Source organism: Ursus arctos, unplaced genomic scaffold (genome assembly GCF_023065955.2).
Source record: "Ursus arctos isolate Adak ecotype North America unplaced genomic scaffold, UrsArc2.0 scaffold_12, whole genome shotgun sequence".
NCBI classification, from domain to species: domain Eukaryota; kingdom Metazoa; phylum Chordata; class Mammalia; order Carnivora; family Ursidae; genus Ursus; species Ursus arctos.
Window position 1 is genome coordinate 45,107,437 of NW_026622786.1, and position 27,141 is coordinate 45,134,577.

General features: G+C 35.3%; 1 protein-coding gene across 2 annotated transcripts in view; it reads right to left on the reverse strand.

Annotated features, from left to right (window-relative positions):
• TNNI3K (TNNI3 interacting kinase) overlaps positions 1-27,141 on the reverse strand; it is a 308,994-nt gene that overhangs the window by 256,680 nt on the left and 25,173 nt on the right. The window contains exons 4-9 of one of the 2 annotated variants that reach the window (XM_044383733.2): positions 26,585-26,686; positions 22,855-22,905; positions 19,960-20,116; positions 19,260-19,368; positions 1,912-1,997; positions 458-555 (exon numbers count right to left, since the gene is read on the reverse strand). In XM_044383733.2, the coding sequence (XP_044239668.1) occupies positions 458-555; positions 1,912-1,997; positions 19,260-19,368; positions 19,960-19,999 (333 nt within the window). In that variant the 5' untranslated portion in view covers positions 20,000-20,116; positions 22,855-22,905; positions 26,585-26,686. Of the gene's footprint in view, positions 1-457; positions 556-1,534; positions 1,623-1,911; positions 1,998-19,259; positions 19,369-19,959; positions 20,117-22,854; positions 22,906-26,584; positions 26,687-27,141 lie in introns of those variants that run through there. The other variant, XM_057310556.1, reaches the window with a different exon arrangement.

Below are 27,141 nucleotides of genomic sequence, written 5' to 3' on the forward strand. Positions count from 1 at the left end.
TGCTTCTTTTATCATGAAAGTCAATCTCATCTTCTTTTGCACAGAGGCAATTTGGTCTCCTGGTGAGAAGCTCTGGCAAGGGGAGCAGATGACCAGTTCCTAAAACCTAACTAACCCGTTAACTAACCATGTAGTCTTGGGGACAATAATAGTATTCACTTACAGGTTTCTTGTAGGACTTAAATGAGCTAAACATGGAAAGCATTACAAAGAGTATGTGTCTGGTATATAGATGTTACCAGGTCAATATAGAGAAAGGGCTTCACCTAGCAATGTAATGCTCTGGTCACTCTGCATGTTCTTCATGATTACCAATTTGCCACCCCAACCCCCACCCCCACCCCCCACACACAAAGAAGAAGAGGAGAAGGAGGAAGAGGAAGAAGGGCAGCAGCAGTCTGAAGATACACATCATCCTTAGCTGTAATACAGTATTATGGGAACAAAAATATTATACCTTGTAAACTGCCAAGTGTAAGGCTGTAAATCCATTTCTTGTTAGTCGAGATGGACGAAGCCCTTTTAACATAAGGGTTCTAATATGTGACTTGTTGCCTTAAAGAGAAAAGTGAAAAAAGGTTAAATTGTTGTGGGGGTAGACCAAGTGACTTTAAAATCTCTCTTTGACCTAATAATAAATTCACATTGATGTATGAAAATGTCAGACATGTGGCACCTGGGTGGTTCAGGTGGCTCAGGTGGTTAAGCGGTTGAGGGTCGTCTGACTCTTGGTTTTGGCTCAGGTCATGATCTCAGGGTCTTGGGATCTCCGGCCCTGGGCTCTGTGCTTAGCGCGGAGTTTGCTAATCCCTCCCCCACCAATTCTCTGGCACTCTTGCTTTCTCTCTCTCTCTCTCAAATAAATAAATAAATAAATAAATAAATAAATAAATAAAATCTTTCTTAAAAAATGTCAGACTGCTCTTCTGCAGGCCGTTTGTAAAGTTTTCTATTAACTGACAGCCTTCCTTAGTAGTGAACATTTCTATTACACTTATAGAACTTTGTATCAGTGCTGTTTATTTTAATGCATTTATGTTACATTTTTTCTGTAGTACTCTCATCATCAGTTGGTTTTAAAACATAAAAACATGAAAATCCATTTTAATAAACAGTGAAACACCGTAGATAAAAATCTAGTTGTACCGGATTAGCAGTAGAGCTTATTTAGGTCAGAGGAATCTGGACGGAATAACTAAGGTTGGGAAAGCGTGTTTAAATTTCGGAGAAAGATCTGTTAAGTAGAGTCTGTTTAGTTTGTTCTGGGAGGAATGCTTACGGAATATGATTAGAGCTGATATTTCTGCATTAGTGTTTTTTATTTAAAACCTGAGTTCAAGGAAAACTAGTTTGTATTAACAAAGTAAATATTAATCATTCATTAATTTAATAAATTTGTTAAGAATCTACTATATGCCAGTACTTGGGATACATTAATGAACAAAACCAAACAAAATACAGGCCAAATTAAACTCTAAATCTTCACTTTGATCAATCTTCACTATGAGATTTTTATCTTTGGCATTTGTCTTACCTTACACATATTTTACTGAAGATTGTAAAGCAATTGCATGACGATATTTTAGGGAATGCTTTAAGTGCTTCTGAATTTAACTTAATCCCTGACTGGTATGGCCAATACTGAAACAAAAAAATTTTTGATTAAATTTCCAAGCAAATTAAGTGACTTAGTTCAGGGTAGGAACACCATGAAACTTAAATTCAGAGCTAAATCAAATGGAACATCTGCCTAGTAGTTACTGCTTCAACTGAAGGTTATCAGGGTTGTAGGGACAAAGCAAAAACGAAAATTGAGCATGAATAGAATTCTCTTGTAGACTATTAAGCAGCTCAGATCATTGACTGTATACACATATAACTAGTTTGTAAAGTATAGTTTCAAGCACTCACCTCCACAAATGCAGCATAGATGAAGTAGAGACAGCCCATTTTCTGTGCGGTAATTTAAGTTGACTTTACTGAAGGCATCATCAGAGCTGAAAAAAATTTTTTCATAGGATCAAAAATTTCACCTTTTAGTTTATTATTTTTCACTTGAAAAATTATGAAAGGGAATCCTGTTACTATAAATTCAGAAGTATATCTTCTCTAGGATTTTGTTGTATCTAGAAAAAGAATTTTGAATATACAGCCAAACAAAGAATACTTAACGTCGAGAGAAAATAATACGAAAGTTTGAGAGACCGAGTTTAAGTTAAGGACTGTTATGCAGTTTAGTGTTCTATGTACGATTTCCTTTTCAAGGAAACTTTATAAATTAAAATTTATGGATAATAGAAATAGGAAACAGACATTTGAAAGTAAATTCATTCACATTCAAAATTTCACATTATATTTATGGAGAAAGTCAAGAAATGCCCTCCAAAAAAGAAAAAAAAAGTAGCATTTGATAAGAGATTGGAGAGAGGAATATAATCTGGATGTTTTACAAATTCTGCCTGAAGCAAAGTTTCCTTGTACTCTGACTGGGTCAGATTTCACAGATAAAGAAGTTCTAAACTCTGATCTGGTACTATGATACAATCCCTGGAGAGAAGTAGTGTTAGTGATTCAATTAATAAAATCCTTGCCTTTGTCTGAACAAAGACCATTGCCCCAGGAGGGCCCTAGAGAGCCAAAGGTAGTCTTGGAAAAGGAATGTAAAGCTAAAATTCTTGACCTCTTGAAGTCAGTTGTTACTCCCAGGGCATTTTTCAGTGGAAATGAGATCAGATCCTTGGCTTCCCAGGTCAATTTCAAGCTGCTTCCTGGCTATTTAAATCTCCAGCAACTTTTAGTGAGATAGCATGGTCTTTGGTGAGTGAGCCTTCCATATCATTTGTAAAGTACTTACACTTGAAAGGTATAAATTCAGGACATTATCATCAAGGCACCCAGTTAAGCGCTTCAAAAGCTATTGGAATATATAAAATAGAAAAGAAAAGATGCTATTTCCAGGGTGCTGCTAAAAAGAGAAAACCTCTAAATCTAGAGACATTGAAGGATCTCAGTGAAAACTTTAATTGGCAATGGCAAGCCCAGTGGTTTGTTTTCATAGAATATTCTAGAACTACCCCATCCTCATAACCTTCTTGCTTTGCATGTTCAACTTCTCAGCTGCAAAGTCCACAGACATGCTTATTCATATTGAGAAATATACCTCAACTTGCTTTGGAATGCTATATGTAGAAGTATAATAAACTCAGAGTCATCTTTACAAATGTTAATAATATAATAGAGCAAGGAGACAAGGATTTTGGGAAAAATAGCTAAGACTTTAGCTCACTCCTATCTGCACTTTCCCCCAGTTCAATGAATGATGCCAAAAAAATATTTCTGATGAAAGTACCACTGTTTTAAATGTCTATCTAAAATGAACCTAATTGTAAATGGTATACCTATTTTATGGTACATGCAGTAACTTCACAAAATAACATGGTTCTTGGAAATGTGTGGCCTTTGCCTGAGCCAGGCTTCTAAACTCTTAAAGCCAATTGTATTATAGATGTCTTGCAGAAATTAAACTTAATAGGTAGTACTAAACAAAGTGCACTCAGCAGCCCAGACTTACAAGGGCATTCACAGAGGTCTTCTCTGTGGTTATGATTTCAAATAGTACAGGTTTTTTTAAGAGCTGAATTCTGCTTTTAAAGCTACGTGGATGGGATTTTTCTCTTAAAGTTTGTAGGAAATCAGTGTCCATAAATAAAAAGGGAAAGAAAACTGTGACTAGCCATTGAAGATGTTGATTGACAATGATTTAGAAACTCTGGGCTGCATTGGCTTTTCTTTCCTTGTCCTTCCATTATCCAGGAATGAAAACACACAATAAGATCAAAAGACAGAAAACAAAGTATTGGGTGGGGAAGGAAAGGGAAGCCTTCTGTGAATGTAAAGAAATATATAACCTTCAGCCTAAAAGAAGAACAGGGAAGGAAGTACCTTTTGAGCTAACTATAATGAACTTAATGGCAAACGCTGAAAGAAGAAAAGACTTGGGAGCTCCTCTGTAGCAATAAATCCTTGAGAAAATTAGTTTTTCAATGTGTATCTCTAATGTTATACAGCAATACCTATCATGTTTTGATGTTTTAAAAGTGGAAAATCATTTCAGCAGTGTAGGTAATCCTTAAAAGCTTGGTCCTTGTATTTACACCAGGATTGAAATCCTATCCTGCTGTCTTTTAAGTAGTTTCCCCCCTCCCTCCAATTTGGACAAGTTATTAAAACTCTTCAAGCTGTAATTTCTTCAGTTATGAAATGATTAAAATAATACATAGAGATTGTATTGTTGTGAAGAATACATGAGGCTAGGGCTTACTGTAGTACCTAGCACATATGTTATCAATAGATGGTTATTTTATTGTTATGACTATTCCTAACAAGTTACTGAATGTACAACTTCCCCTGGATAAGTCTAAACCTTGGGAGAATTTTAGCACAGTTTTCAAATCAAGTTTGACCTTCTTCAATCTCTCACATTTGACAACCTGTAAAATTTCCTGATTTTGACAATTTTATAGATGTAAGTATTTTATGCTCATGGTGACTCTCATTCAGGCTCCTAGAAAATGTCTGACCTTGTCTTCACATGCTTTTAAAAAGACTACCAAGTTGGCGGTTGTGACACCTGGCACCTGTCAGTGATTCAGAGCAACTACTAGAATCCCAAATTTGTGATGTAAGTCCAGGGGCATCATGTCAATAGGAAGGCTATTTTCAATACTGGAGATGGTTAAAATAACAAAGAAGGAAAAAAGGGGGGATCTTAAAAATCCAAAGAGGGAGAAAAAGTTGCACTGAAAGATTTTCTGAGACGATAGATTCAAATGCTTTCTTATTCCATGATCTAACTTTGATGATGCATTCAATCAGTCTGGCACAACACCTACTAAACACCAACTGTGTGCTCCACCTCTGTTCTTAATAATCACCTTACCATGTTCTCTCAAACTACTCACTATGTCCTGGATCCTTTAAGTGCATCAGTCCTGGAAAAATGCATGCTGGATAGAACTCTGCAACTGACCTCAGCATTAGTCCTGATCGCTAATGCCCCAATCATCTTTGCAAAGAAAGTAAGCACTGAATAAACAGAAAATATAAGATGCTAAAGTTTATTCTTTATTTAAGAATAACTCAAATGAATAACTGTTGTTTACATAAGTAAAATTGAAAGCATGAATTATATTAGCGACTTTTTGTTCAAAAATCAACTCTTAACTCACTGAATCTTAACATAGTCTTGACTATTCATACGTGACTCTGCATACAGTCCTAAAGAGGTCCTTGCTCAAAACTAAGCTGTTGCCTGTTGTTTTTGTTCTTCTCTTGAATTATACCCTCCTTGAACTGATGCAACTTCTATTAATGCCAACAAAATGAATCAACTGCGAATAGGCTCCCACAATATTTGGCAGTCAAGTGCAATTTTAATAGTACAATTTTATCTTAACTTTAATAACTGGAATGTAATTTTTTAAATGAGAGTTACTTTGGGGCTATATTTGAATCCTAATTCTCACTTCCGATTAACTTCTAGTCAAATGTTTCTGTTTTGAAACATGTAATTAAAATATTCAAGATTTTAATGCAATCATTCCTAGGAGAGATATTTCATATTCTCTTCTTTTGCCTCTTCTAAAGGAACTGTGTATGTCAAATTCACTGTCAATTGAACCTCACTTATGTATTCTAATACCCTAAGCTCAATTTATTTTTTAATTTTCCCTTACATTTTCATCACCTGCCATGCCATACTGTAACTTAACATATCCTAATGAGTTCATAATGCTTGCTGAGGTATGGATCAAATTCCTAATTAAAATGAAGTCTCTATTATGAATATATTTCTAACAGTAAATCCTGTCCTTAATCATTAAAAACGGTAGTTCTGTACCCAAAGGTTACTTTCGTTCTTGTAGCATAATGAACTCTTTTCTTAGCCTTTACCTTTTATACAGAAAAGTATGCAGTTTTGTGATCCAATTAAACTTCTTTCTCATGACCTCATCCTTTCAAGAAAATATCTGCCATGACCACAATTGGAAACTAATTAAAATGTAACATTTGAACACTTGGCCAAAAATAACATACTACCGTCCAAAATATTCTGATAGGTAGATGCATTTTTTAAATTAACTCATTTGCTGAAATTTAGGGAAAGACCAAGAAGGTAGAAAGAAGAAAAGGATTTGTTTTAGATGATCTAGTTTCCCAAATTGATAATTTAGGTTTCAAATGGCTGATTGTAAATTCTTTTTTTTTAAATTTAACATCAAGTTAGTTAACATATAGTGTATTATTAATTTCAGGAGTAGAATTCTGTGATTCATCAGTTGCCTATAACACTCAGGTCTCATTACATCAAGTGCCCTTCTTAATGCCCATCACCCAATTACCCCAGTCCCCCACCAACCTCCCCACCAGCAATCCTCAGTTTGTTCTCTATAGTTAAGAGTCTCTTATTGTCTCCCTCTCTGTTTTAATCTTATTTTATTTTCCTTCCCCTCCCCTATGTTCATCTGTTTTGTTTCTTAAATTCCACATATGAATGAAATCATTTGGTATTTGTTTCTCTGGCATTTTGCTTAGCATAATACATTCTAGTTCCCCATGTCATTGCAAATGGCAAGATTTCATTCTTTTTTATGGCTGAGTAACATATCCATTCATCAGTTGATGGACACCTGGGCTCTTTCCATATTTTGGATATTGTGGATAGTGTTGTTATAAACATTGGGCTGCATCTGCCCCTTCAAATCACTATTTTTGTATCCTTTGGATAAATAACTAGTAGTACAATTGCTGGGCAGCTCTATTTTTAACTTTTTGAGGAACCTCCATACTGTTTTCCAGAGTGGCTGCACCAGTTGCATTCCCACAGTGTCGGAGCGTTCCCCTTTCTCTGCATCCTCACCAACATCTATTGTTTCCTAAGTTGTTAATATTAGCCATTTTGACTGGTGTGAGGTGGTAACCCATAGTGGTTTTGATTTGTATTTCTTGATGATAAGTGTTGTTGAGCATTTTTTTCATGTATCTGTTAGCCATTTGTATGTATTCTTTGGAGAAATGTCTGTTCATGTCTTCTGCTCATTTCCTGAGTTGATTTTTTTATTTTTTGGGTGTTGAGTTTGGTAAGTTCTTTATAGATTTTGGATACTAGCTCTTTATTTGATATGCCATTTGCAAATATCTTGTCCCATTCTGTTTGGCTGCTTTATAGTTTTGATGACTGTTTCCTTTGCTGTGCAGAAGCTTTTCCCCTGCTTAAGTCCCAATAGCTCATTTTTGGTTTTGTTTCCCTTGCCTCCGGAGATGTGTCTAGCAAGAAGTTGCTGTGGCCAAGATCAAAGAGCTTGCTGCCTGTGTTCTCCTCTAGGATTTTGATGGATTCCTGCCTTATATTTAAGTCTTTCATCCACTTTGAATTTATTTTTGTGGATGGTGTAAGAAAGTGGTCCATTTTCATTCTTCTGTATGTGGCTGTCCAGTTTTCCCAACACCATTTGTTGAAGACACTGTCTTTTCCCCACTGGATATTCTTTCCTGCTATGTCAAAGATTAGTTGACCAGAGTTGAGAGCCAATTTCTGGTTCTCTATTCTGTTTCATTGATCAATGTGTCTGTTTTTGTGCTGTCTTGATGATTGCAGCTGTATAATACAGCTGAAGTCCAGAATTGTGATGCCTCCAGATTTGGTTTTCTTCTTCAACATTACTTTGGTTATTTGCAGTCTTTTCTAGTTCCATACAAATTTTAGAATTCTTTGTTCTAGCTCTGTGAAAAATGCTGGTGTTATTTTAATAGGGATTGCACTGAATATGTAGATTGCTTTGGGTGGTATGGACATTTTAAGAATATTTGTTCTTCCGATCCATGAGCATGGAGTATCTTCCCATTTCTTTGTGTCTTCCTCAATTTCTCTCGTAAGTGTTCTATAGTTTTCAGTGTACAGATCTTTTATGTCTTTGGTTAGGATTATTCCTAGGTATCTTATGGTTTTTGGTGCAATAGTAAAATGGGATCGATTCTTTGATTTCTCCTTCTGCTGCTTCATTGTTGGTGTATAGAAATGCAAAGGATTTCTATGTGTTGATTTTATATCCTGCAACTTTGCTGAATTCCTGTATCAGTTTCAGCAATTTTTTGTTGGAGTCTTTCGGGTTTTCCCAATAGAGTATCATGTCTGAGAAGAGTGAAAATATGAGTTCTACTTTGCTGATTTGGATGCCTTTTCTTTTTTGTTCTCTGATTGCTGAGGAGAGGACTTCTAGTACTATGTTGAACAACAGTGGTGAGAATGGACACCCTTGTTGTTTTCCTGACTTTAAGGGAAAAGCTCTCAATTTTTCCCCATTGAGGATAATATTAGCTATGGGTCCTTCATGTATGGTCTTTAGGATGTTGAGGTATGCTCCCTCTGTCCCTACTTTGTTGAGGGTTTTTATCAAGAAAGGATGCTGTATTTTGTCAAATGCTTTTTCTGCATCTATTGAGAGGATTATATGGTTCTTATCCTTTCTTTTATTAATGTGGTGTATCACATTGATTGATTTGTGTATATTGAACCATCCTTGCAGCTCAGGATTAAATCCTACTTGTTCATGGTGAATAATCCTTTTAATGTACTGTTGGATCCAGTTAGCTAGTATCTTGTTGAGAATTTTTGCATCCATGTTCATCAAGGATATTGGTTTGTAATTCTGATTGTTAGTGGGGTCTTTGCCTAACTTGGAATCAAGGTAATGCTGGCCTCATAGAATGAGTTTGGAAGTTTTCCTTCCATTTCTATTTTTTGGAACAGTTTCAGAAGAATAAGTATTAATTCTTCTTTAAATGTCTAGTAGAATTCTCCTGGAAAGCCATCCGATGCTGGACTCTTGTTTGTTGAGAGATCTTCAACTACTGATTCGATCTATTTGCTTGTTATAGGTCTGTTCAGACTTTCTATTTCTTCTTATTTCCATTTTGGTAGTTTATATGTTTCTAGGAATTTAACCATTTCTTCCAGAGTGCCTAAATTGTTTGCATATAATTGCTCATAATATGTTCTTATAATTGTTTGTATTTCTTCGGTATTGGGTGTGATCTCTCCTCTTTCATTCATGATTTTATTTATTTGGTTCCTTTGCCTTTTCTTTTTGATAAGCCTGGCTAGGGGTTTATCAATCTTAATTCTTTAATGAACCAGCTCCTAGTTTCACTGATCCATTCTACTGTTTGTTTTTTATATCATTGATTTCTGCTCTGATCTTTATTGTTTCCCCTCTCTTGCTAGATATAGGCTTCCCCATTTGCTGTTTTTTCCAGCCCTTTAGGTGTAAGGTTAGTTTGTGTATTTCAGACTTTTCTTGCTTCTTGAGCAAGGCCTGTATTGCTATATACTTCCCTCTTAACATCACCTTTTCTGTATCCCAAAGATTTTGAACTGTTGTGTTTTCATTTTCATTTGCTTCCATGTATTTTTTTTTTTATTCTTTAATTTCCTGGTTGACCCATTCATTCTTTTTTCTTTTTTTAAACATTTTATTTATTTGAGAGAAAGAGTGGTAGACAAGAGAGTGAGAGAGCATAAGCAGGGGGTGTGGCAGACAGAGAGGGAGAAGTTTTAAGCTCCCCACTGAGCAGGGATCCCCATGCAGGGCTGGATCCCAGGACCCTAAGATCATGACCTGAGCCAAAGGCAGACAGTTAACTGACTGAGCCACCCAGGCATCCCCCGTTCATTCTTTAGTAGGATGTTCTTTAATCTCCATGCATTTGTGGCCTTTCCAAATTTTTTCTTGTGGTTGACTTCATTTCATAGCACTGTGGTCTGAAAATATGCATGGTATACTCTCAATCTTTTTAACACCTGGTTGAGTCCTGATTTGTGACCCAGTACATGATCTATACTGGAGAATGTTCCATGTTCACTCAAAAAGAATGTGTATTCTGCTGCTTAAATATTCTGAATATATCTGTTAAGTCCATCTGGTCTCGTGCGCCATTCAAAGCCTTTGTTTCCTTGTTAATCTTCTACTTAGATGATCTGTCCATTGCTACGAGTGGGGCGTTAAAGTTCTCTACTACTATTGTATTGTTATCAATGAGTTTCTTTAGGTTTGTTATTAATTGATTTATGTATATTTGGCTCCTCCTAAGTTAGGGGCATAAATATTTACAGTTGTTAGATCTTCTTATTAGATAGATCTTTTTATTATGATATAGTGTCCTTCTTTATCTCTCATTAGTCTTTGGTTTAAAATCTAGTTTGTCTGACATAAGGATGGCTACTCCAGCATTTTTTTTAATGTTCATTATCATGAGAGATGGTTCTCCACCCCCTCACTTTCAATCTGAGGTCTTTGGGTATAAAATGAGTCTCTTGTAAGCAGCATATCAGTGGGTCTTGTTTTTTTTTTTTTTTTTATTCATTCTGATATCCTGTCTTTTGTTGGAGCATTTAGCCCATTTACATTCAGAGCAATTACGGAAAGATATGAACTTAGTGCCACTGTATTAACTGTAAAGTTGCTGTTCCTATAGATTGTCTCTGTTGCTTTCTATTCTTTGTTACTTTTGGTTTCTCTTTCTGCTCAAAGGATCCCCTTTAATATTTCTTACAGAGCTGGTTTAGTGTTTACAAACTCCTTTAATTTTTGTTTGTCTTGGAAACTTTTTATCTCTCCTTCTATTCTGAATGACAGCCTTGCTGGATAAATTATTCTTGGCTGCATATTTTTCCCACTTTAGTAGTTGAGTATATCATGCCAATCCTTTCTGGTCTGCCAGGTCTCTGTGGATAGTGCTGCTCCTAGCTTATATGTCTACCCTTGTAGGTTAAGGATCTTTTCTCCCAAGCTGCTTTCAGGATTCTCTGTATCGTATATTTTGCCAGTTTTGCTATAATATGTTGTGGTGTTGATCTGTTTTTGTTGATCTTGAGGGGAATTCACTGTGCCTCTTAGACTTGAATGCCTGTTTCCTTCCCCAGATTAGGGAAGTTCTCAGCTATAATTGGATCAAATAAACTTTCTGCCCCTTTTTCCCACTCTTCTTCTTCTGGGACTCCTATGATACAGATATTATTTTGTTTTATGGAATCACTGAGTTCCCTAAGTCTACCTTGGTGATCTAATAGTTTTCTTTCCCTCTTCTTTTCAGCTTCATTATTTTCCATAATTTTATCTTCTATATCACCTGTCCTCTCCTCTGCTTCTTCCGTCCTCCTAGTGATTATATCTAGTCTGTTCTTCATCTCAGCTATAGCATTTTTCATTTCAGCATGACCAGTTTTTAGGTCTTTTACCTCTGCAGCAAGTGTTCTCTGGTGTCTTCTATGATTTTTTAAAGACCAGCTAGTAGTCTTATAACTGTTGATCTAAATTCTGGTTCAGATATATTGCTTATATCTGCTTTGAGCAAGTCCCTGGCTGTGGTATCTTCCTGACCTTTCTTTTGGGTAGAATTTTGTCATTTTGGCTAAGTTTCTATCTTTTGTGTGTTATGAAAGCTTCTTTGTTTCCTGTACCTCAGAGTAATGATATAGTAAAAAGAGGTCATAGTCTCTCCAGGGCCTGGCACTTTGGGAAGTGTTTCTGGTGTATGTTGCGTGCACTCTACTATTGTGTTTTGGCTGATATTTCCCACTGGCTGTCCTTTGCAGATGTCTTCTTTGCTTGCAGTGGGGACTGTTTTGACCTTTAGCTAGGTGTGTTTTGATTAGTTTGTTGAAAAAAGCCTGGAAAGAAAGAAAGAAAGAAAGAAAGAAAGAAAGAAAGAAAGGGAAGAAAGAAAAAGAAAAAAAAGCCTCATTCTAAAATAAGAGACAATGAAAAGGAATGAAAAGAAAACAGACAATCAAAAAAACTATAAGCCAGATTCCAAAGGAAAAAAAAGGGAAAAAAATAAGAAAAAGAAAAGAAAAAAAAAAAAGAAGATGATCAAAAAAGAGAGAGAGAGAAAGGAAATGAAAAAACAAACTAACAAACAAAAAAACTGTAAGTCTGATTCCAAAGGGGGAAAAAATAAGAGAAAAAAAAAAAAAAATACAGCCTAGTCTTATTTCCAGCAGAACTGAAGGGAATGCTGTGAGACACTGTATAATCGGTACACTTGGAGCATGTGGTATGCTGCCTGAGTTGCTATTCTCTGGGAGAGGCCCCACTGTGCTGACTCAGTCCTGCCCTAGTAAAAAACAAAACAAAACAAAACAAAAAACTTGCCAAGAACAGGGGAGTTGGGGTTTGATGAAAGTAGCTTCCACCTCCACTAGGGGCCGATGTGTTGTTCTTTGCTGCCTGGCGTGTTGGCAGTGGGGGTAAAACGGCAACATCCCACTCTCTCCTCCCGACAGGGTCTCTCACACCACCAGCTGTTCAGGAAGCCCTCACGGAAAAGCGAGGGCCATCAGCATGCCTGGCGCCCAGCTGTCCCGCGTTTATGTCTAGCACCGCTAGGATTCAAAACTCCAAATCTTAAAGTAGTGGCACCACTCTGGTCAGCTCCCTTCTCTGGCTGACAGGCAGTTCTCCGACCTCTGCAGTGTGCGGATTCTATGCTTTGGCAACATGAAAAGCCGCAACCGGGTTATCCAGCCTCTGTGCACACTTTTGTTTGCTGCCAACGGTGTTTTAGTCGTTGGAGAGGATATAACCATCTTCCAAATGTACTCCAGGAAGGGGAACAATCTCTCCTAGTGCGACCTCTTAGATCCCTGCTCCACTTTGTGCATGCTCCTGGGCCAGAGCTGTTCATCTCTCCAGGAGCACACGCTACAGCAACTCTCCCACAAAAGTCGCACACTTCCAAAAGCTCAAAGTCTAAGCTATATTCACTGTTTGCAAAAAACCTGCACCACCCAGTTCTCCCAACTCCCCAGGCTGTGGTCTAAGAGGTTTTCTTCTTGTGCAGACCCAACACCACTCTTTCCTTTCTTCCTCTCTCCCTTTTCTCTCCCATGGACAGGGTTCCCTCCCCTCAGCAGCATGGCAGCTTTCCTTTCCCCCAGTTCACTGCCACACACCTTGCACCTGCCATGTTGTCTTCCTCCAACCCTAGAAATCCTTCTTCCAATCATCAGATCAATTTCCTGGGTGTTCCAAGTGACCTGACCTCAATACAACTGTATTCAAGGGAGGAGGAAAGCCTCTAGTCCTCCTACTTCTCTGCCATCTTAACTCCCCGCCCCGCCCCGCCCCGTAACTTCTTATGTAGTTCTTTGTGGCTATTTCTGATTCCTGTCCCACCAAACAACAGAAACAAAAAAATCATCAGTAAGATCTGCTCCCAAGGTATATCCCCAGGAAATATTCAGAAATGTATTTGTCCAATATCACACAGATTCAATAAGCAAACTAACAACATGGAGTACATTCATTCATCATGCAATAATTATTGAAATATAGTGGCAGATAGAGCGAGAATAGCTAACGATGATAAAACTGAGACAATAATAATATATTGTGAGGCTTAGATCTTGAAAGACCTTTATAAACATTATATGCTATAATAATTATTTTTAATGAAGCACTGATATTATTATATTGATTATTTTAGCAATTTTATTGTTTTGCCTTGCATTTGAAAAGGGAGATCAGAAGTAGAAAGGGAAGATGGAGGCAGTATGGGATGGGAGAGAAGAATAGAGAAAGGATAAAAGGAGGAAAGATAGAGCTAGTGAGGTAGCAAGCTAGCGGGAAAGAGACTGAGAGACAAAAAGGTTGAGATCAAGCTGCTTCATAAGGTTTTTAAAAGATATTACTGTACAATTATTATTCATAACTAGTTTTACCTAGACAAGCAAAAAAAGAAATAAAGAGGTCGGCAGTCTTGGGGCAATGTGAATTATCTTTCTGTTGCTGTGGCAGCTTGTTTTTGTTTCATTGCTAATTATCATAATGCAATAACCAAACATGCCAAATAATACTTTCACACTATTTTAATTTTATAAGATGACATGTCCCCCATCAATATTCTATTTCTCACCTTGATGCAGAATTTCACTATTTTAGATAAGGTCAGCCTGCCATGTTTCTGGAACTATTCATTTTACAATAGCTGAATTTCATAATTGGTTATAGCTTTGAAAAAGTAGATTTTTGGAAGATATTTCATTTGGAGGATAGGTATGGTGGACTGCAGCTGGGCCCAGAGGAACTTTTCAGGGAGAAAAAGAGCAGGAAGGGCATATATACTTCTCTCTTCTCTCCCCCTCTGCACATTTTTAGCATGCAAATATTACAACTGCTTGCCCATGAAACAGAGCATTCTTCTATTTTTGTTTATTTATTAAACTTAATCAATTTCAAAGTGGGATACTATCATTATTTACCATGGTATATCTACTTAATGCCAAAATAAGATTTAAAATGAGGGAAAAAATAGGGTTATTTTGATTATTGCTGAAATATAACAGCATTGCAACAATCTAACTTCTCTGGAACCTCCTCAGTGATATCAAATTTTATATTGCAGATTAAGCAGATAAAAAGTAGCCCTGACAATTAAATTAGCAGAGTGTAGTTCTAAATTTTCTAATGACTTAAAAACATATTGAAACAAAATAATTTAACTGAAAGGCTTTTAAAACTTACAGGTGGAGGGTCATCATGTAAGTGGTTTTCAGAGATCATGGGTGGGGTACATGTATCACCAGGGGTAGGGATGGGGGACTAAAATATAGTCTTCCACTCCCTCCCTCCCCCAGGGGTAGTTCTAATATACAGGCTAGAGCAAGATTATGGAGTGGTACAGGGAAAATGAAAATATTTCAAAGATAATTCTGATCCATAATTTGACCCCCCTCCCAGGTTAAGAACAAAGATCATGAAGATTACACATTTTGAAATTAAGGACAAGTGGGCACAATCTCAGTACAATCATATAAGTTGCTTATCCTAGTTGAAGCCAATTTAATTTGATTAGCCTCATTTTCTTTAGGTATAAAATAGCAAGCGCAACGAATGCCTACCTCAGAGGTTGTTAACATAAACAATGATGATTAGTTTTTAACTAACATTTTTGAGCGTTTACCATGTGCCAATCACTGTGCTAGAGCACCTTACATTTATACAGTTAGGATTGTATGAGCTAATGCATATTAAAATACCTAGTAGCATGCCCAGCATATGGCAGGCACTAAGTTGTTAGTTTGTTTTCCTTTCAAGTGCTATACAAATAGGTATTACAAATAAACACAAATATAAATAAAGCTAAACAAGACAAAGAAGCAGCCTTTAGTGAACACATACACTAGTGGTTAGACAGACCTGTAAATGCATAAAGACAATATCATGTAGTAAGTGCTGTTATATTGAAAAACAAAAGGATTAGAGAAAGCACAGAGGAGGAAATACAGACAATGGTATTCCAATGCACCACTTCTGTCTTTCCTTCTTCTGCCTTCTCTTTTTCTCCATCTCTTCCTATCTTCCATCTATTATGTCAACAAATGTCCAAAGTTATGAGTGAGTGCAACTTTATTGTGGAAGATGAGAGAACATTCCATTTCCATTCCCCTTCTTTACCCTACCAAGCTTTCATCCCAAAGCTGCTATAAATTGTCATAAGAAACAGAATGGTTTAGTTATCTTTATCTTTTTAAAATTTGTACTTATCTTCCTGTATACTATATTGTGGGTAAAAGCTATACCAGGAGATTGCGTAAATGAGCTAACAGAAGCCTTGGTACACAATGGTGTAGAAAATCTCTTTTAACGAATGGATTTATTATGTACCTCGAAAGCCATAAAAAAAACTTGTTAGCAAATAAAACAAGAAGAAACTCCCAAAACCTCCCAAATGTGTGTTCATACCAATGATCCTCCACCTGTGACTCTGGTGTTAAGTGCCTCTTTTCAGACATCTTTACCGTTTTCCTCTTATCTACATGTTTAGAGAAAGCCTGATGTCATGAGGCATAACACAGTTGTTCATCACAGAAGTACTCCTTACATTATATAGGGCATGGATAAAGATGAGAAAGAAAAAGACTCTAATTATTTAACACCCAAAATGTCCTAAATACTCAAATATTGTTAAACAATATTATGTTTAATCTTCCCAAATGCCTTAAAATTTTGGTGTGTGAGTCAATAAGTAAGATAATTTATATTCTCAGCACTCCATTCTTTTCTTTGTCATCCATCATTTTATTCTAGAGAAAAAAAAAATCCTCAGAACTTTGCCCTAGGCATGACTGACTTTCTTTCCCAATGATGCTATCTGTCTTGATGGAATCAGACAGAGTACTCTGTTTATGTTTGTTTGTTTGCTCCCTTGAATCTCTGTAGACCATACTAGTTGCCTGCTTCCTGTTCTCATGTTCCTCATCCCTTCACTGATAATCACCTCAGGCAGAGTTTTCAGGGCAACTTGAATATCCTTCTAGAAGTAGTTTTTAAACTTTAGCAGAAGTGTCATTTTTAGCATGCAAAAGTACTACCTGAGAAGATGGTTAAAAATTCAGGTTTCTGGAAGTCATCCCCAGAGATTCTGATTCATTTGATATGGACTGGAATCATGGAATCTAAAATTTCAGTAAGCTCTGTTGGTTACTCTACTGTAGGAGGTTCTTAGCCCTTCGAGAAACATGATTCTAGGCTGGGGGTAATCCTCTACTCAGCTTCATTATTATCACTAATGGGGCTAATGGGACATTTCTGTCACTTCCTTAATGGCTTCAGCACCAGGCTGCCAGTCTTCTTTTCCATAAAATGCCCTACCATTATTCTCAGGAAAAAATGACATCTATTCTGATGAGCCTTCTAGTACTGTAGCCAAATCCTTTTTGATCACAATTTTTAAAAATTATATTTCAGATTTTGACATCATCTTGAATTGTTCTAGCATTTTACATTTTTACTTTTGAAAACATATTAAAACATATTAAAACATTTAATCCTAACTTTCTTGCTTTCTAACTTTTAATAAACTATTTGTTACTTCCCCTAGATAATAAAGTCTTCAGTCTTTCTAACTGTCCTTATTTATTTATCCAATATTTATTTATCCAATAATGATAATAGAAGCCTCTAATTAGTCCATGCCTACTGTGTGTTAGGCCCTCAACTCAGTATTTAATTGACATCATTTTGCAAATATCCTGTGAGGTTGTTATTATTAACCTCATTTTACAGATGTGAATGAGGCTCAAATAGATTAAATAATATATCCAAGGATACATAGACTATAAATAAAAGAAACTGGGTTTAAAACTATGTTTGTATCACTGTAAAACTGTTACACTGACTGACATAACTTTCTTACTCAACTTAGATAAAATGGTCAAGACATTAGCTTTTCTTGACTCCTCTAGACTTTAAAACTGATAAATAAATAAAGACACCCAAATCTTCTTGTCTTCTTTTTTTTTTTTTTTTGTATTTGAAACCATTTTATTTTTCTTTCCATTTAGCACTTGTCATAGACTGTCTTCTGTGAGTTATTTATATATGTCTTTCCCCTAAACCAGATTATGAACTCCTGGAGCAAGAAGCAGGGTATAGTAGGAAGACCTCTGTCTATAGAGTCAGGCTGACCTTGCTACAAATCAGAGTTCCAGCACTTACTGATCATATGATCTTGATAAGATACAATGTCTCTAGCCCTTAGTTTATCATCCATCAGAATTTATATTTACCACACAGAGTCATGGTGAGAATTACTTAATGTCTTATATTTGATGTGTTGGAATAAAAATTTGAATACAGTTGGCATAATAAATTCTGAACTATATTCTCCCTCACTGTTTCCTGCCTCTCACTCCAATACTAATTAGTAAAGAGGAGGTCACATTTATTTAGATAATGGAAATGTAGTAAAAATTAGCTATAGCAGGAGCTGTAAAAACAACGGTCTACTGTTGAGGGAGTATGAGAAAAAACCTATATCTCAAGCCCATTGTTAAGCTTAATCTTTAAAAGGATATGTCTATGTAAATTAGTCTTGATATACTTGCACAGTATTTCTTAAATTAAAAAAATAAATTAATTAATAAGGTTTTGACTTCATGAAGTTGAGGAAATCTCTTCAGTTTAACCACATTTCATTTGGCATATTTATCTGAGTCAATAAGAGCTACAGGACTTATGATTAAGTTCTACATTTGTATCTCTTTTCCAACAAAATAAATATGTATGTATAAATCTATACCAGTGCCAGTCAAATCTCTACAGGAATTTGAAATGTTTTCCCATACCTCATCATGTTCAAGTACTTACAAAAGTCAGCCCAGGGTATCTCGTCACGAGTATCAATGCTGATTTATCATTTTGGGCCAAATTAACACAGAGAATCAACTATTTCCCAAATTATAAATTAATCACTTGAAAAAGCCTTATTAACCTACTGACAGTTTCATATAAACTATATTTATACATGGATAACATTAATTGCCAGTTATGTGAACTTTGTATATATACCATAGCTGAAATTTTTTGTGAAAAATATATCATTTGGTCACTGCTTCACACTTGTTTTCCAAGTAAAATAGAGGGAGTTGTCATGAGGATATTAGATGAATAATTCAGGTAAAAGTCAACATGGCTAATTGACTTACATGGAACTTTTCTTTAGTCAGGCAGCTAACTTAAACTGACCCTCCAAAATGCATCTAGTTTCTCAATGTCAGATTCAATTTCTCCAGAAGGTTACTTGTGTATATAAGGGTCCTGCCCCTCTTTTCTGAACATTTTGTGTCTTCCAAGGTTGTGACACTATGCCAGATTATTTTTCTCTTGTTATCATGAACAAAACCCACTGAAAGCTTAAAGCCTGTATTACACAGTGTTATATGATTGTTCAGGAACAGAACGATACTCAGTTCCATTAAGGGACAGTCTTTAAAGATGTCGAGAGACCAGGTTTGTTAAAATTGGACTTACCCTAGTAGTTCAAAAAGAACAACATTCTACCACCATTTGGGAAGAAAAGTCTTGCTTTTTGTTGCTGGCATGGCTTACAAGGAAGACCTAATTCCGGGGAAGATTATTCAGATCAGCAACAGCTTCTTTTCAAAAGTCAGCCCTTATTTGCCTCTCTTTTTAAACTTTAGCAATGGAAGCATGGAAGTCATTTTTTAAGGAGATAAGGTATTTGCATTTTAGGGGCTATATGAATGGTTAAGAAGGGGTAACCTTATATTTTAAGGCTTAACATGTCTGGTAACATCTGAGATTCTATGGTTTGTGTTTTTAAATATAGATGTATCTAAAAACAAGATAATTAATAAAGATACTTATACCAAGAAATAATAACTCTGAGAACTTTACCTAAATATGTGCCTTAGTTCTGCAAGTTCTTTTTCTTTGATCTGCAGGTCATCTTCTAATCTTTCTATTATAATAACATAAGATTCACTGACTTTCTTCTTCCATTCATCTAGTAAAGAAAAACAAATGGGACCAATTCATAGCTGTGCTTTGCAAAATGTAGACACAGATCATAACATACAAGTAATTAAAACTCAGTTTTTTATTCTAAATTCTACAATACTTAGTTTAAATTACTGATTGTGAGCTTAAAATGCAGATGTTTATATCTAAAATGCAATCATATTAAATTGTAGTAATTAAGAACTCATTTGATATTGGATAATATATTTACATAAAAGAATATATTTGACTTATTTCATTTGATTTTATTGCATTTTAATTATATCAATCTCTAGTTCCTAGATAAAAGTTTTTACGTTTCAAATACTAGATATTTAAGATATAATTCAAAAATCTCTATATTCAGCGGTATTCTTAGGAACATTATATCTAACAACTAATATACTTTCGTAAGAAATTTTCTGTTTTCTCTAAAAATCTTTCAGAGAAAAATAACTTGAGTTCAGATAATCTTCTCAACAGTTTCATATTACATTGTCATATCCTCTGTGTAAAAATTAACAGGCACTCCAATGAAATCTTGGTTATCTATACTACTATCGAACCATGCTACATTCAAGAATATAAGAATAATTACCAGTGCAAGTTTGGGTTGGTCTAGATTTATAATTTCCCATTTGTTAGAAGTTTCTTCTTTCTCCCAGTGCAGTTCCTCAGGTTACAAGATTCCAAGTTCAAGTGCAATGACAGTCCAGTTGAAAAATATTTTGATAGTCTGGCTAAAAATAAGCTGACTGCCAAATGGAATGTCATGCAACAATGACAATGAACAAAACAGTTTGTGCTTTCAAGGGTGAAATCATAAAGGGAACTAATCAGTCTGTTTAAAACAGCTGTATCAAAAATAAATAGTAAATGTTTCAATAGGGCTATTTGCCTTCATCGATTAATTATCTATCCATGAATAGTTTCATGGGCCATTTCTTTAATAGGTAAGTCTAGAAAGTGGTTCAATTACATCTGAGGTTCACAAACAGCTATTAAAACCATCTAGAGCTTCTTTCTAATCATTTTCCCCTGAGTTAAAGTAATGCCAGTTGGAAAAGAGTAACAGGTGATAGAATTCGTCTCTATAAATAATGGGAACCCACATCCTATGACATGCTACTAATAAAAGTAAATGTAAGTTTTGCCTATATTAGAAATATGAAATTGTAAGAAGAAATTCTCAACATAGACCAGATTAAATTTTACCATGTGTTGATTATGTTAACCATAAGAATCATAGTAAAATCTAAGACACCAAGCTCTACAAACAGCAATTCATAAAATAACAATGATAAGATTGTGAATAATAAGACTGAATGCTTCTTGTGTGATAGATACTAGTCTGAGTGCTTTATATACATTTTGTCATTTATACCTCGTAAGTTGCAGGATTCTGCAAGGTATATATTATTCCTACATTATGGATGAGAAAATTTGCTAGTAGGTGGAGGAGTCTGGAATCAATTCTGGGTCTATATATTTCTGAAGTTCAAGCTAGATATTATTATTGTTAAGTCTCCCATAATTCTTCTTTCGTTCACCTTCCATTTACTCCATGCGGGACATTTCTCTTGGCCTATGCATATTTCTATTGATATAAATGAACTCAAGGTACGATGTAGAATAAATGGAAAACATAGAAAGAGAAGTTATATGATTTTTAACTATGTATTTCTTTTGTATAATATAATTACACCTAAAAGGTATAGATTTCGATCTTGAAATTCACCTCCAGAGGATATAGTTTTAATGTAACAGGTATGAATTTCACATTTATTATGTTGAATATTCAAACAGTTTTGTCTTTTCAAAGTAAATGCTAAGGCAAATTTAGGATTCCCCACACCTTTTTCTCAGCAAAGGTAATCTAAACTCCAGAGGAAGGGCTTCCATACTGATCAGATATAGCTAGAGAAGTAGATAATCTGACTTCATGGACATCTCCATCCTCCCCTAGATAAACTCTCCTTATCTCTCCGTATCAGTATGTGCTGCCAGGAATTTTGCTGTCTGCCATTCTGTGGGGTCCTCTGGTTACTTGGTCTACGCATTCTGCATTTTCCTTGTTTGAAGGCCAGACATCTCAAGTCGCACCTGCTTTCTCTTAGCACTCAAGAGACCCACATCCCCTCAAGTCAGAAAGTCTTTGCTGTCCCCAGACATGCAGCCTTTAGGCTTACTGGCCCAGGCACCTGACTCCCTCAATGCTTGGTATTGAAGACCAAGTATTCAGTATAGTCCTGAATATCATACTAGGTAGTCTTCTTTAAGAGACTTGCAGTCTCCCAAGGTGTAACCTTGGGAAATAATGCACAAGCTCTCCCTTCTCTCAAATTTCCCTAAAACAGTCCATGGTTTCTATACCTTGAATCCAGAGGGTCAGGGATGGGAAGCAGGACTGCAGACCTTCTTAAGGACATCTAAATCTGTCTATTTTTCCTGATCTTCTTTCTTTTTCTCTCTCCACTATCTCAAATCTTACACCAGTACATGTGTGTGTGTGTGTGTGTGTGTGTGTGTGTGCGCTTATTGCCTGGACCAATTGAAGGAAAACCTAGTTCTTATTTTGCATTATTTTTCCAATTTCCTCTTTAGGATATAAATTTGAAGCATTAATTTTTAGGATTTTTCCTTTTGATTTTCAAAAATATTTTTATTCTTTCAGAAAGGCTGGCTCTTACAAATGAAAGCTTTGATTTTCAAAAGCTATAATTTGTGCTATCATTTGAAAATCCAATCAGCAACTCAACTGAATTTTGCTATACTCTGAAGCAATAAATTTTGTCCCCCTTCCTCCCCACAAAGGTAAAATAACAGCATAAAAATTCAGGAAATGGTAATCCCAATACCTAAAATATTAAATGTTATTGAACTATATAACAATTTCCTACTTTCAAAGGAACAATATCTACAAGCCACTTTTATGAATGTGAGTTTAGGTCATGGGTTAAGGGCAGTGGAGTAATCCTCCTGCATGCCTTCTGGAAGATGAAGAAAAGGCTGGAATAAGCAAATGACCCAGGATAACATCTCTTACTTTTCTTTCCTAAGGGATGTTGGAGGGAATCCACATGGAAGCAGGAAATATTTTCCTCACTACTGAATATATTTCTGTAAAAGTTACTTCTTTCTATGTTGAGTTGGCCAAATGCTCTAGATTGAATCCTACTCTTCTCAGTTCTGGACTTCCAAAAATTCAAAAAGCATGTTATCTCATATATTATCAAAAACACAACCTAATTACAAAAGTGGTAACCTTCTCAAACTTTAATGAGTATAGATGCCACCTGAGGAGCTATGTTAAAAAAAAATAGAAATAGGGTTATATCCCTAGAAATTCTTATTCAGTAGATCAGTAGTAGGGCCAAGGAATCTAAATTTCAATATGACCGCTTAGTGATTCTAATCACTCAGGTAGATGCTACCTGAGACATACTTTGAGGAGCACCATTTTAAGGTTGCTTAAAGTGAAGTGCCTACTTACCTGAAACTTTTGTGTCTTTGAATTCAATGTAAGAGAAGAGAGAAGAAAACACTGCAGTAAAGAGAAAAAGAAGATTGTTCAGATTCTCAATGAGTTTTATCCTACGGTAATTACTAGGGCAACAGATGATTTGGTTGTGCATGTGAATCACAGAAATGGAAGTAACCAAGATGTCTTTTCATAGGTAAATGAATAAACAAACAAATTGTGTGTGTGTGTGTGTTTGTGTGTGTATATATATATATATATATATATATATATATGGAAATTTATTCAGGAATAAATGAAAAAGGAGTTGCCAAGCCAAGAAAATTCATAGAAGAATTTTAAATGAATATTGCTAAGTGAAAAAAGGCAGTTAGATAAGGCTATATACTATATAATTGCAGCTATATGACATTTTGGAAAAGGCAAAACTATCGAAACGCTAAAAAGATCAGTGGTTGTTGGAGGAGCAGGGAAGGGGGAGGAACGATTAGGTGGAGAACAAGGATCCTTTAGGGTAGTGAAATTATTCTGTATGATACTGTAATGGTGAATACATGGCATTATGTATTTGGAAAAACCCACAGAACTATAAAACACAAATGATAACTATGGATTTTAGTTGATAATAATATATCGATATTGGTTCATCAAACGGTAACAAAAGTACCACAATAATTTAAGATGCCAATAATAGGGGAGACTGAGGGGGGCAGTAATAGAGTATATGAAAACTCTCTGTATTTTCTGCTCAATTTTTCTGTAAATGTAAAACTTTTAGCAGAAAAGTCTATTAATTTTTAAAAATTAAGGAAAAATATAAAATAAGTAAGACCCAAAATAGTAATTTTTCAACAAGACCATTTGAGCTTTTCAAGTAATATTTTTAACTTATAAGGAAAAGTCTTCTGTAAGGAATGTATAACTCACAGTAAGTATTTTTTTCTTTCACACTTTTTTTTTTCATTCAAAATGTCAGGGTAGATTTAGTAAATACCTTAGTTCTTCAACTATTCCTTTTTTGATAAACCTTCATGTTCTATTGAGTTGCCTAAATCTAATGTTAATGTCTCCATCTTTTCAACTGATTTATCAGGCCACTTCAGCACATACATAGATATGCTCTAATACTCTTTCAATGAGCCTATTTACATTCTTTCTGAATTCCTTTATTTTGGGTTCATATTACTTATTTATCCCAATATACACTTGTGCATGTGCTATTTATATATCATACTGGTCTCTTAATAAATATTTAAAAGGATGCTTTCAAGATGAAAAATACAAAAATTGACCTTGACACTTCTACCTTTATGATTCCAACAGATAAGTTATAAATAACATGTATCCCATGAAAGCAAACTGATGCACTTGGAACAATTCTTATCAAATTTAGGAGTCTGAGTTCATTTACACGTAAAACCTAAATTGTTGAGGTGCCTGAGTGGCTCAGTCGGTTAGGCATCTGCCTTCAGCTCAGGTCATGATCTCGGGGTCCTGGGACCCAGCCCCACATTGGGCTCCCTGCTGAGTGGGGAGCCTGCTTCTCCTTCTCCCTCTGCCTGCCGCTCCCCTTGCTTGTACTCTCTCTCTCTCTCTGTCAAATAAATAAAATCTTAAAAAAAACAAAACCCTAAATTATTCTTTCACTGTATATGAGTTCTTATTAATATGTTCCAACATTTAGGGAAGTTTAGATTGTTGATGTATTACATGGGGTTGACAAGCAATTAAAAGAATCATTGCTTTAAACATAATAACCCAGAACTACTAATTGGTATACATTTAGGCTTTTTCCTTGTGTTTAATAAACATTAAATGCCTCCTATTAAAATAAAATTTTCTTAAAACAAAATTTGTGTATTGTCTAAGATGAAACCATTCAATTAAAATTTATTTGAACAATTTCCTTTTAAGCATAAATTTCTGCATTTAAAGAAGCATAATTTGTAAGATTTTTATTTGTTAAACAAATTTCCTTTCTTTTCCACTAGAATATGTAAAGTATGTTGGAGGAGCTATAAATTACCATTATGAATCTGAACATCACTGAGGTAATATTAGATTAATTCTCAAAAATGAATAGGACTTGAGAATATAGGACTTGAGAATAGTAGGGATAAAAAATCAATTTCACAATAATTTAAAGAGGTGTTCTCAGTATCTCAAAATGTGAGGGTATATTAAAGAAAGAAAAAAAGTATATTGCTATTTTTGTTTCCAATATACTATGACTGCAAATGCAAACATCTTAATTTTTCCTTTACCCTCCTTTGTTGCAGGGTAAACATGAAGTACAATTTATTAAAGAATGTAAATAAATAGTAATGAGTCACATCTCTGTCATTGGCTAAAACTTTCTTTTCCAAATTGATCGGGCTTCTTTCAATTGTCAGTTCAGCTCTTTCTCGGTGAATTGATTCATTTATTCATTCAATAAGCATGTACTATGCCAAGCACTCCAAAGAGCTCATGGGGGCCAGGGACAGACAAGTAAACAGGCAACTGCAATAAAACATTTGTCCTATGATAGAGATATACATGATTGCTAATGAGAAGGTATATATAATAAAGCCTAGATTCCACTTAGAAAAAAATATCGTTAAGCATTAAAAACATCAGAATAATCTAAACTTCATGACGCAGGCCATTTCTACTCTTCTTTCATCCTTCTTTCTCCCTTCCTGAGTCGACTGGTCTGATAAGAAAATAACACTATGTTATAATTATAGTTCAATTAATAAGTAATTATTATCTTTAGGCGTAACACTTCCATGCCTGAGATCTGTCATTTAAAAGTCAAACAAATAATCTACGGCCATACCACTCTGAATGCACCTGATCTCTTCTAAAAATCAAACAAATAAACAACAACAAAAAAGTGGAGGTGGGAAAACAAATATAGTTCTACTTACATTGAGTTAGTTTTCTTTTTACTTACAAATTATCCATTTGTGTCTATTCCTCAGAATGAACAGAAAACTAATTTGATGTAGGTTGGGCAAATTACTTAAAGGTTCAAAAAGTGGATCTATAAAACATGTGGTTGTTAGAAAGCCTGCGGAGTAAGTCCATATGACCAGTTCTTTGCTCAGTCCCTCTAAGCAGAAACAATCTTAAGTAGTCGGTCCAAGCATAGTTAATCGTTATTTCTTGTTACATCCCTTCCTGTATCTTCTTAGTGCAAGAATGGTGGTAATATTTATCACGCCATACACTTTCACGCTATCCTCCTGCAGTCCTACATCATATCAGTGCCAGAAATGGCATCAGTCTTTGGCATGTACTCATGATCCCCCTTCTGTTCACATAGCACAGCTCAGCATCCCACCAATCAGAACTGACACCGACTCAACTTAACATTTTCTATCCATTTTATACTAGAGTTGTGGAACTAGACTGGCTCTCTTCACAGCTGATATTTTATATACATATAATCTTGAATGTCCTGAATAGAAATTAAAAAGGAGTGCTATGGTTAAATTAGTGTGAAACCGCTGAGGGTACAAAAAAGTTAATTTTGGGGCACCTGGGTGGCTCAGTCAATTAAGTGTCTGCCTTCAGCTCAGGTCATGATCCTAGGATCCTGGGATCCAGCCCCGCATTGGGCTCCCTGCTCAGCAGGGAGTCTGCTTCTACCTCTCCCTCTGCCCCTAACCCCCGCTTAAGCTCTCATTCTGTTCTCTCTCTCAAATAAATAAATAAAATCTTAAAAAAATAAAATAAAAAGTTAATTTTTACTCACAGTTCCATTAGGATCAATACATTTGGTTGGGTGAATCGACAGAAAGTCACAGTTTACAGGGCCAAATAGCTTTCTGATTTCTTGTTGTAGGGGCTATTGTCCCTGAAAACAATTATTAGGGGACTTGTTATAGCAAGTAATGTCTGAGTACATCCTAATGCCAGCATACTTTTGATAACACAAGTTTCCAATTTTATATAGTCAACATATGTCCTAATAGATTTGTGTCTTACTTTACTGGTATTCAAATCATATACCCTTCCCACTCAATATTCAAGTTTAATAATCTAAGTGTATATATTATATATATATTATATTTATACTTAATAAATATATATATAAAATTAATGTTTTCAATTAGAATTTGTGAACAAATTACATCATGTTTTCTCTACAATTTTACTCCCCTTAAAATGGATTATCAAGAGTAGACTATAATTGTTGTGAATGTCAAGATAATTTGTTATTACGGAGAGTCATTTTTAGAAGTTACCACTGCATATAATTGCATTTAAAATAAATGTGTACTGTACTTTCCCAGTCTGGTAATATGGAGA